General features: G+C 38.5%; 1 protein-coding gene across 3 annotated transcripts in view; it reads right to left on the reverse strand.

Annotated features, from left to right (window-relative positions):
- Positions 1-12,372, reverse strand: part of DSCAM (DS cell adhesion molecule) — a 381,453-nt gene that overhangs the window by 71,519 nt on the left and 297,562 nt on the right. For all 3 annotated transcript variants that reach the window (XM_042810976.1, XM_042810977.1, XM_042810979.1), the window contains exons 17-19: positions 10,609-10,755; positions 8,713-8,868; positions 236-369 (exon numbers count right to left, since the gene is read on the reverse strand). In XM_042810976.1, the coding sequence (XP_042666910.1) occupies positions 236-369; positions 8,713-8,868; positions 10,609-10,755 (437 nt within the window). The remainder of the gene's footprint in view (positions 1-235; positions 370-8,712; positions 8,869-10,608; positions 10,756-12,372) is intronic.

Here is a 12,372-nt window from a genome sequence, read left to right on the forward strand (position 1 = left end):
GATCGTAGGTTTGAAACATTTTCCCAGTCACTGTTCTGCAGTATATTTTGTGTACTACCAAAGGTCAGTATGTGGGAAAAAACATCACCAGCCCTCAATCACTCCCTTAGCCCCAGAATCCCCTTTTAATCTTTGTTGAAGGAAACAAAACAAATTAAGAGCAGCACTGAGCCAACACACGTTTTTAGTTCTGCAGGTCAGTATAGCCCTTTTATGGTTGTGCTGTGGGACTCACCGTGGGATAGGGGTGTGAGCAGAACACGGTGTATTTCCGGATGATGCCGTTGAGCTTGAGGGGAGGGAGCCAGGACACGAAGACGGTGGAGGCTGAAGATGCAGCTGCTTTAACGCCAGCAGGAGGGCCTGGAACTGGAGAGAAAAGCTGTGTTAAGGGCGGTCCAGTGGGGTGTGTCACTTTGATATCCATGATCCTGTGGACCAATGTAGACACCCTGTATTAGCCTGCATGCTGGGGGAGAGGGTTTGAAGGTGTATTCACATCACTAGGGAGGGAAGCCTCAATGAATTTCAAAGGGACCCAAAGAAACACTGCCACTGCTGGTTAAACTTCTGTGAAGCACCATTGCCAGCCTGCATACATGAAACTTCGTGTGCTTGCAGCCTGGAAGGCCAACAGTGGCATCCTGCATCAGAAGAGGGGTGGCCAGCAGGGAGAGGGAGGTCATTGCCCCCCTCTGCTCTGCCCTCATGAGGCCCCATATGGAGTATTGAGTCCAGCCCTGGGGTCCCCAGCACAAGAAGGACTGGAGCTGCTGGAATGGGTCCAGAGGAGGCTACAATAATGACCAGAGGGCTGGAGCACCTCTCCTACATAGAAAGGCTGAGGCAGCTGGGCTTGTGCAGCCTGGAGAAGAGAGGGCTCTGGGGAGACCTCATTGTGGCTTTCCACTGCTTGAGGGGAGCTTACAATCAGAATGGAGACCAATTTTTTACACAGGCAGATAGCGATAGTTAAAAGGGAAATGGCTTTATAAGGGGAAATGGCCTTATACTAAAAGCGGAGAGATTTAGGTTAGGTGTTGCGAAAATTCTTCATCCAGAGGACAGTGAAGCTCTGGCACAGCTGCCCAGAGAAGCTGTGGTGCCCCATCCCCGGAGGTGCTCAAAGGCAGGTTGGATGAGGCCCTGGCAGTCTGAGCTTGGGGGGGGGGGCAGCCCTGCCCATGGGGTGGGTGGGCTTTGAGGCTCCTTCCAACCTCAACCATTCTATGATTCTTTAATAACTACCTTGGCTGCAGCCAGTGAAAACTGCCAAATCATGTATTAATGTAAATGTTAGCTCAGTTTTGAAGATGTAAATCATGCCAAATGATTATTCACTGTATAAATAATATGTATTTGAACACTTTAATGGCTACACACAGTAGAGCTGTGAATTTAATGAAGTGGAGAGCAAACGAGCTCTGGTGCTGTGCAATTAGCACTGCCTGATGAGACCCAGGCATACCTAGTCATATGATGTGTCAGCAGCCTCCTATCCCTAGACTTGCCCTCAGCAGCTCTGACCTGTATCTGGCACTGCACTACATGTACACATTTATTTTTCTAATTAGCTATCTGTGTAAGCTATTGAAAACTGTTAAAGAAAAAAAGAGGAAAAAATGCTTCTCTCAAATTGAATGGAAAACACTCAGGCTAGGAAATGAAAAAATCTTGATACATCATATTGACTCTTTGCATACTTTTACTTTGAGAAAGATTTCAAATTTATGTGCATGTTCATTTTCAAGCTCATGTCACATTCTCTAGATTTGCTCCTATAACAATGTGAAAATAAGACTCCTGCATGCTAGAATAACCATTAAGTATCACATATATGTAATCTTGTACTTAATCAAAGCAGTAAGAGTAGAATAATGTTTCCTGGAAAAAGAAGTTTGAACAGGAAAATATTTAAAAATAGCATTAAATCCATCAAAATAAATAATTTACAAGATATTTTTAATATTGCATGTGCAGAATATTCATGTTAAATTATTAAAATAGGTATGTTATATTGGAAATAACTGCATGGGTTATTAAAGATGAAACAACACATTTGTATGGATTTTGTTTTCTGCTGAATTTTTTTGTGAGGTATTTCACATTTTTTGTCTAATTTCAAGTAAAACTACCAAAATATTAGAATTTCCAGTAAAAAAAATGCTTCCAGAGCTTGATCAGCTTTCTTTATATTAACAGAAAACATTTGTTGTGTATTACAGATGGACAAAATCTTTCCCAGCAAGCAGATTTTCATAGGTAGACCCTTAATCTTGCCTAAGTTTAAATGAATACAAAAATTTGCTCATAAAGAAAAGTCTGACTGCCCGAGACCTTAACTGTTTAGATAACTGCTTTGGATTTTAAAAAGCATATAAAGAAACCTTTAATTTTATGTCTATATACATACAAATGGAAGACGCAGCAAAACTGATAGATAAGCATCACTCAGTGTAACATTTCTGAATATGCCCTTTCTACTTATAATGTTTTGAAAAAGCTAATAAGGCATCAAGTGAAAATGTCGTGATTATAATTGCATGCAAACCCAGCCACTTGCTGCAAAGGGGCTAATTCGGCTCGCAGCTCTATCCAATGCAGAGTAAATATTGATGCTTGACAGCATTCAACTGCTATTTGTACCCAGCTCGTTAGAAATGCTATTTGCTCCTGCTGCTGAAGAATGAAAGCTAGCTCTCCAGGGTAATTAATTAACCCACAGGGGGATTCCTTTACAGTTAGTAATGTTTTCTGGAAATCACTGCAAATAGATGTATGAGGTTCAAGTAATTTATTGTTAAACTAGGGTGTGATCTATAGGGACACATTCAGATGGTAATTGGCCATAGCTGTCAACTGTTTGGAATTCATCTCGCATTTTCTAGTCACTGGTCACACATGGAAAACATGACTTGACACTAGACAGTATTTCTTTTTGGTATACAGACCAGTAGAAGGGGATGTTAGAAAGAACTCAGGAAGTTACATAGTCAAATTTCTGAACTTCTTCTAATCTAAGAACCCTTCCACCTTCTTGGTTCAGAGGCTGGAATCGGGTAACAGTTTTGGCAGTGTTTCCAAAATTACTCCAAATGTTCAATTATTAACCCTCTTCTTGTTACACTGCTTAACTTTGCCAGATTGTATGCATGGAAATGATAGTGTGTGGGGTAACACATTTCCTTATCAAGAATCTTGCAGGGTATCATTTGATTCAGGTCCTTTCTAACATAAGCCATTCTATGATACTTTAAAGATCCCCACTGACCTCTGTCCAGAGCGTAAAGTCATTTTCCTGCTCATTCACTAGACTAAACAAGATTATTATGAGTTAATGTGGCACTAGCTGAAACACTTGTTTCTAAACATGGGTTCCTTTCATATCTGAAGATGTGCAGGAGGAATGTGGTACCTGCTGCATCTTGGTGAGGAAAGATACATCTTGTTATACTAACTTGAGGTATTTCTCTTGTTGCTATTGCATCCTGTAGCCTTGTTACCTTCAGACATGCTGAGACACCAGCACAAACAGATGTCCATGGATGTTTATTTGGAACACTGATTCCCATAGATCCCAACACAGACAAGCTAAACGTGTGCTATAGCACAGATTCTTCTTCCTGTGGTCACCAGGTTTAAAACAGCGGTAAGAGGCTGAAGAAAAAACAGGGTAGAGCACAGGGAAGCAGAGAACTGCTTCCAGCCAACTTTGCCAGCTTCGAGAGAGTAGATTTGGCATTTGATTTAAAATCAAAGATAGCCTCATGCTCCAGCTAACAAGGCTTTCAGAGTCACAGAAATAGCATGCAGCTTTCATGTAGACAAGAACACTTTGTATTCTTGACACTGCAAGTGAAATGCAAACACAGAGAAAGCAATTATCCTGACATGACTAGTCCAGGGAACTGCATTTAGATGTGCAGGATAATGGGGAGGAGCTCCAGGAACTTTCTCATTCCCTTTTTCATAAGCAGTAAAATTATCACCATTTTTCTTCACAGTATTGAATAGCAGGGAGGCAAGTGCTGTGCATTTAGGAGTAATATAACCATTATATCAGAAAAATGAACATGGCTCCCTAAGAGATTTCTAATTCCACACCACACAAGACTGCCCTAAGAACTGCCACATTTATGAAAAACAAAACTAAATAAAAGCCTCATTACTTCCAGTAGTCCTATGTTAATGTACATATTACATCTAAAATTTTAATTTATGCTAACTGAAATACTAAATAAAATAAAATAATGTATTACGGGTACATTATTGGCAAATTTACAACAGTGTCCAGACTTAAGCCATATAAGCCTCTTCAGTACAGAGGTGAATTACACAGCCACCCTTATCACCGGTGGGTAGAACCTATGCAGAATTGAGCAATGAGCCTGCTTTGATTGGATTTATGCTCATTCCATTAAGAAAAAATATGGAGCTTCATCAGATGGCATCTGTACATCCACCCCGTCACACCAATCGCCAAGAATATAATGTCCAGAGAGAGAGAGAGGAGAGGGGGGGAAATCTCATTGGATTCAGGCAGAATTGAGCCTCGATTACATGAAGGGATTTAGTGTTACTCCTCCCTGTGGAACAGGCTCCCCAGAGGAGCAGTGACTATGGCCCCAAGCTGACAGAGTTCGAGAAGCATCTGGACAACGCTCTCAGACACATGGTGTGATTTTTTGGGTGGTCCTATGTGGAGCTGGGAGTTGGATTTGATGATCCTTCTGCGTCCATTCCAACGCAAGATATTCAATGATTCCTGATCACATAAACCCCAGAAGCAACGTCTCCTGGGCACCAAATGACAAGCAGCCATTCCACTTCTAATTGCCAACTATAGGAAGCTTTCCCTGAGAGCTGTGTCCTGTGTTCATCCCTTCTGCCTAAGGTTGGAGATGCTTCAGTTTGCTGAGGTGCTACATGGCGCATCCAGCTTATAAGGGGAACAAACACATTTTCTTGAATATGGTTTTATAACTTCATATTTGCAACACAGAAAGAAAATTCATTGTTCCCCATTGCTACTGAGTAGGGGAGCTTTTGAGGCCATACTTTATACAGTGTGAGGAAGAGAATTTGAAGAAACTTCAATTTTAAATGACGTAATAAAATGAGCCCTTGGGTGAAGAAGAGAACCAGCTTGTTTAAAACTCTGTGCAAAGTAAAAAGGGCAAGGGACAAAAACACAATTAGTTCTTAAAAAAATAGTCATTTCTGCTTCACTTCTATTTCTGACAAGGAGAACTTCAAGAGAAATGACAACACCATCACGACTGAAAATGAGACAAAAGCCAAATATGATCACATTGAGAGGATAGTTCATTCCCTACTATTTGCTAGAACTATTCCCATTTCATAAGCTGATCAGCAGTAGTGTCTGACCCCTGGTGTCTAAAATAAGTACAAAATGTTACAAGAAACCGAAGCTTCAATTCATTTCATTCAGGCTGACTGCTTTACTCCCTGGGTACTCTTATTTTGCCACGCTGGAGATTTCAGAACTGCAAAAGAAATTCCGGCCTGATGTCTCTAAACCAAACAGCAGCAGAGAAGTGACAGGAGGCTACAATCTGCCTTTCAAAAGCAGCAAGCGATCATGCTGCACCATCAATTTTGCAAAGAAAAGTGTCCTCTAATCCAAAAGAAATGAAAAAAGGAAAATAAATCAATGGTGTGATAAGGTCTTGTAGTAATAACAATATGGAAGGCTTGGCAGCCACTTAAAAATATCTCAGAATTACAGATTTTTATTAGAGGACAACGGAATATCTTAGGTCACAATTTTAACAAAAGAAGGACTGGAAATAGAAATATAATATTTCTAGATCTAAGCTCTGTTAAGATTGCAATGATTTGTATTCGTCCTGCTAAGATTATGCTCAAAAATAACTTCAGAGTAGAATCTTTCGGATGCGCTGAAATTAGCCCTACTCTTTAACAGGAGTTTCTTTTCTTTAGAATACTACAGAAGAAATTCCTGAGGAACAAGACATCTACTGGATACTTACAGATGGCAATATGAATGCTCTTTTTCCATTTAACTTCCATAACCTTAAGGATGCTTAAAAGTGGTACTTGAGTTTGAGCTTAATTTTCATGGCAGCCCCTCGTGTATTCCACTTTAGACTCTTTAATAAAAAAATTGTCAAGCTGAAGCAAAACATGAAATGACTGCATTTTTTAGCAACACCTTTCAGTTTAGTTTTTCTGGACAAAAGATTTAATGAGTGGAATCACTGTGAGGCAACACAAAACATCAGAAAAGTTTAGCATACCGCCTCAGGGTGAATTACTGCTGAACAGCCCTGTGGTTTCATCGCCAGAGGGATTAAAGATAAGATATGAGCCATTGCACAGCAGCCAAACATAGGCAGATGACATGTGTTTCCCAGATCTCAGGGCCTGTCTGATCTCAGAAACAGAGAGAGCAAAAGAGCCACCAAGATTTAGGGAAAAGCAAACTAGACAGAAGAGAGTTAAGAAAAATAAAAAACAAAAATAAAAAATGTGGATCTTCTATTTCAGGACTGTTTTAAACTGGAAACAGATAAGATGGAAAAGGTCAGGGAACAACAGCCACAGCAACCCTTCCAATAAAAAATACTTTTATAAAGCAGGAAGTCATCCATTGGTCTCCCTGGACAGAAAAGGAGACGGAAGTTTTCAACACACATTTAGCAGTGGAGATTGTATTATCATAGAATAACCCAAGTTGGAAGGGATCCACAAGGATCAAGAAGTCCAGCTCCTTGCTCCACATGGGACCACCCAACATCAAACCCTATGTCTGAACCCTATGTATGAGAGCACTGTGCAGATGTTCCCTGAATTCCAGCACTGGTGGCCGTGCCCACAGCCCCGTGCAGCCCATTCCACACCCACCGCCCTGTGGTGCAGCCCCTTTCCCTGACCCCCAGCTGCCCTCCCCTGACGCAGCTCCATGCCGTTCCCTTGGGCGCTGGTGCTGTGCAGTATTGAAGAGCTGTAGGCCACCATGACCTCAGCCTCCTCTGCTGTGGACTTCAGCCACTAGTCATACATCTTCCCCTCTAAAACTGTCACCATCACTGTTATTTTTTGAGACAAGCTTAGTAAACTATGATGGCTGCAATGCTCTTTCTTGCAGGGGGTGGTCTCAGCTCAATGGCAGAAAAATTTCAGGAACATTAAAACACTCTACTGTTGTTTCAGATAAGAGACAGAGATACTGCAGGCACCGATTCTGTCATCTGTCCGGTTTTCTAGAGCTGGAAGAACTTCATACAGAGCCCAGATGTTATCCACATTCAAGCAAGTTTTGGTGGCTAATAGGTCCCCTTAATTTTATTATTATTATTATTATTATTATTATTATTTTTAACTCAAAAGGAACTAATACAGGGGCCTTATGACTTCCCTTGTATTTAATATGAAATGCCAATCCAAGGGCCAGAGGTCATTTCTACTGTTGGGCTTTTCAAGGATTTCTGGAAGTACATCTCTCTGGTCAGTTTGAGATGTAAGGCAACAGGACCAGCAGGTCAGTTCAACACATAAAGCAGCAAGCTGCAATGCTGTTCAAAGGTGGAGGTCTAAATTTCCTCACATTTCTCAGCTATAAAGCATTCACTTTTTTTAATGATAACACAACCTTGATCAAAATAATGGATTGTAGTAAGTATGTTGAAATAGAACAAGGAGAAAATAAGCAAATTCATAGCATGATAAAAAAAAGTTCAGAAGTCCAAATTTTTACACTACAGTCCCTCGATACATCTATAGGCACAGCCACATGGCCTTCCAATGGATGTAAGTTTTAGAATGAGTCCCTTTGTATTTGTTGGGAAAATTTCTTAGTATTCACCCAGTCAGTTAATCACTGAACCTACTCTCACTTTCACTGGCACTTTTGTAGATCTTATTAAAAATAACAATAATTAAAAAAGTCAAATATATTCAGTAAACTGGATGAGTAACAAGGAAAATCCATTGATTAGTTTCCTAGAAAAAAATTCACGGGAGAATTTTCCAATCAAACCTGTTTAGTTAACTTCATTGCTAGGACAGTGCCAATGTTTATTCCTGCCAAAATATTCTTATCTAATAGTATCCAGATGTTCAGAAGTCTTCACAGAAGTATTCATCCATCTCAAAGATTTTTCAAAGCATCTAAACTGGATAGAGAGAAAACTTAAAATTTCAGCATTAGGACTTAAATTTTCCATGCTCTAATCAATAAAAAAGGCAGGAGATTTTTATTCTCCATTTTGCTTCTGAAAGAAAGCTGTTTGGAAGAAGTGAAAGTGTTTGGAGGAAGTTTTTGCCTTATATCAAAGAAAACCTTTTTAGAGGCATCTCAGTGATATAAGAACACCCCAGAATATTCATTTCCTCTTTCCCCCTTTTCAGTCACTTTGAATTAACTCAAAAGCACTCAAAATTCTCCTGTTAGATCCTGAGGTATTTGAAAAAAAAAAAAAAAAGTAAAGATAAACCTATTTAGATCATGAGAATTACCTACAAACTCCTGGCTAATCTGAACTGGAGTCCTGGAAAATCTCAGACTGTTTTCAAAGATGTGGGTGCACACTGCTCTCTGTGTGTTTCTAACTCAAGATTTTCAGACAGAAATCTCACTCTGTTTGTATACAATATTTGCACTACTTTAAAAGCTTGAGGCATACAAGCCTCTTGTGGAAGCAGGAATGGAAATGCTTTACTCCTTACCATCTTCTTTAGTGCGGGTGAAAATTTGTTCACTTCTCACTCCATCTCCAGCTCGCGTGAAAGCCAGCACCTGAATGCTGTAGTTGGTGTATTTTTCCAGACCATCAAGCTCCAGAGATGGCTGTGTAGTTGTGACATTCCTTATTTCTCCTAGCTCTATAGAATAAGAAGGAAATACAGTTATTGGCAAGGTCAGTCTTTTCTAAGCTATTGATACCTACTGTGAATATCTTGAAGATTAAAAAATGTAATTCTTTATTATTACAAAATAGCAATGGATTATAAGAAATTAAACTAAATTCCTTTATATTTGGATTTATTACAGTTCAAAGCAGACCCGTTTTTGGCTTCAAACTCATTTCATTTTTTTTTTAAATATAGAGAATAGAATTTAATATTTCTAATTATAAAATATTTCAGACAGAACATATGAGAATAAATTATTTTAAAATATGACCTAAAGCAAAAACGAGCCAATTATTTTATAAAGGGTTTCCATTTTTGAAAAAAAAAAACAAAACAACAAAAACAGACGAACAAAAAAAAAAAAGCCTCTTCATTTTAAAATATGAATCAAGTGCTTCTGCAAAGCACTTGATGGCAGTAATACCAGCTAGCAATAGGTCTAAACATAGTAAAACCAGATTTACTTCTAGAAAGATGATGCACTTTGTATGTATTGTTTTTTCAACAAGCTAAGAACTATAATCCATATGGAAAAAAAAGCTTGGGACATATTTAGGGCAGAAAATAAAGCTGAGAAAAAAAAAAAAAAGATGAAAATTCAGTTTTAAGCACTGCATGAACATCATCTTTTTTTCATCACGATGTAAGACATCATGTAGGAGCTTAGACATGCACTGATAATATTCACATAGGAACTGATCCAAATACTACAGTCATCACTGAACATTTAGTTTTAAGTCAGTCACGTCTACATTTTTATGCATGATTTTAATGTATTTTTCATTTTTAACTTTAAATAAACAAAGGCATTGGTGGCTTATTTCTGATGTTGCCAGAAGTAGGGATGGGCCCTAGAGTTATACTTCCACTCTGAGTTTCCCTTGTCATACTAACAGAGGTCAGGATTTACAAGATGACCGTATATTAGAATGAACTGTGACTCTGATGGATGAACACAAAGGAAGGAAGACAGGTCATTGCCCTAGAGCTGCAAAAATTCAACAGAGCTAATAGGAATAAAGGCATGTGCAACTCAAACCGATTATACAAGAAAGGGCCACATGTAGAATTATTGCCATCATGTGATAAATTGCAGATTAATAGGGCATCTTTGTTCTTTTTTGGTCATTTCACTCATTTTCCACTCAGTGGTTTACTTATTATGCTAATATGCTAATAATGCTAAGAGTATAAAATATAAGCCGAACAGAAGAAGCTGGTATGAAAGCTGGTATGAAAATAATAAGCCTTTTTCCAAAATATTTCCTTCTTTTGTCTTCAACTGTGGTGTTACTGTGGTGTTAAAAAGTATTGGCCCAAAAAAGTCAATAACTGGTTAACTAGATAACAAAGTGAACTAAAACAAAGTACCAGGTTAGGCAGGTGTTTTCGAAGTTTATATTATCTTTCTTTAATAAAGACCCGCTTGACTATGTAAATGAGATGAAATTTGTTGAGTCGTTTTGGGTACTTTTCAGGTCTATTGAATGTTGCAGTCCCATGGTGGAAGCCTTCCCAAAGGCCTCTCCAGTCAGCTTTGCAATGCCTGCTACTGTGTTAAAGCTCTATAGAAGATAGCTTCCTTTCACAGGCAGATGATGCTTTCTCCCAACCAAAGAGTAAAGGAAGTACAATGCTTTCACAACAGATAATAAATGACATAATTGCTATATATGGCCTGCTACTTAGTGATTGTTACAATTCTATTACCTCCATCCAAGAGATTGGCCCAGTAGATAACCCTGAATCCTTGCAGAATCCCATTCAGAGTTTCTTTTGCCAGCGTCGACCAAGAAATAGAAATGGTTTCTGGTGATGTGGCAGTGGCTTGCACATTCCCTGGAGGGCAGCTGGGCACTGAAATAAAACATTCACTATCTTTAACTTGATGAATACAACTCAATGTTTACCACATGCATGTATCTAGCTTGAAGAAATGTATACAACAGAGCACTCTTCCATACTTGTTAGAAGACTCCCTTTTGGCTACACCAAAGGGGAAATCTGCATTGCTGTCCCACCACCCATTATTTGTCAGTTACATACTGTTAAAAGTGCTAAGCCTTAAGTCTTGCTAGAATCCACATGTTTCTGCAAGTGTAGCTGATGTCCCTGGAATGACTTTTGATATATACTATCCTCGCTGACTTGTCTTTCAACAGCAGTTTGCTTTTTGCTGTTATTTTTTTTTATGTTTTTGTGTTAATTGAAATGTGTCCTAGTGATGAAAAATACAGAAACATACTTTACAAATGATTTTAAATTTTTTTCTAAGCTCTGTCTCAAATTGCCATCTTTCTGAAAAATCCTGTCTCCTCAAATCAGTATACAGCAGGGGAAGGAAGCAGCTGCTTGAAAAAGTATTGGGAAAAATATCAATGGAATATTTTCACTAACATTTAGAAGAAAAAAAAAAAATCAGTGAGATATTAAGTATTTTCTGTTTGCTGTTTAGCTTTACATTAGTAACTCCAGTATTAGTTTTTGATGCTGCTTTAAAAGCTCATCTTTAATTTTGAGGGTGAGCCAAAACTGAACAAGGACAAAAAAATAATATTAAGAATTAAGATTCTGAAGATAAAAATATTACACATTATAATTCAAAATATGTAAGTGTAAGTATACTGCTTTCTGGCATCTTCCAGTAGTGTGTCTGGGCCTAGAAACATTCAGAGAAAATGAAAATCACCATCCTTCCAGGAAGCATATGCCTCAAAGTCTGTAGCTCTCAAGAATTTTCTCAATTTCCCACATACAAAAAGTCAGATTCTTAGCTGGCACCGACTTCAATACACTGAAAATCTGGCCTATGTCATCTATTAGGATTATGTAGAGTTTGCTTCTGTACTCCCCTAAAATACTGAGCCTCTTTTTGGATATGAAAACTTTCTCTTTTTCCACTAGAGGGCTCCCTTTCATTGTTTGAGAAGTGCATTTTACACAGTTTGAAAAACATATCTAAATTGTTTCTCAGATTAGAAAGCTTACATTTTGGCTGAAATAATGACTTTATTTTCTTTTTCTCATAAGTTTGGATATCCTTGAAAACACATCTCCGTTTAGGGTGACAAGAGATTATGTAATACAAGCCCTCCTGGTTTCCCAGCAGTTTGATTTGGAAAAAAAATAAAGCCAACAAAACTAACAGTATCACTTCCCCTTTCTGAGGTACAGTTAGAATATAGTTATAGAATATAGTTAGAATCTCAAAGTGCATAATGAAGCTACAATGAGATCACAAAATTTGCAAGTATGTAAACACCAGTGTAATCAGCTTCTTAATGAAAGTTATGGTCTTAGTCAACATTATTCACAACAGGATATATCCCATCAGTACAGTTAGCATTTATTTACCTGCGTGATTCTGGATCAGTTGCAATGATAATTGTACATAGCCAGTGGCTAGCCTCCTCCTATCCACCTTCCCAGTTGCTCACTATATTTAGCAAGTGCAAAGCCTGGTCTTACATTATT

The sequence above is a fragment of the Centrocercus urophasianus genome, unplaced genomic scaffold, assembly GCF_019232065.1.
Source record: "Centrocercus urophasianus isolate 14NV4802_14NV808 unplaced genomic scaffold, USGS_Curo_1.0 seq_12, whole genome shotgun sequence".
In the NCBI taxonomy this organism is placed as follows: Eukaryota; Metazoa; Chordata; class Aves; order Galliformes; family Phasianidae; genus Centrocercus; species Centrocercus urophasianus.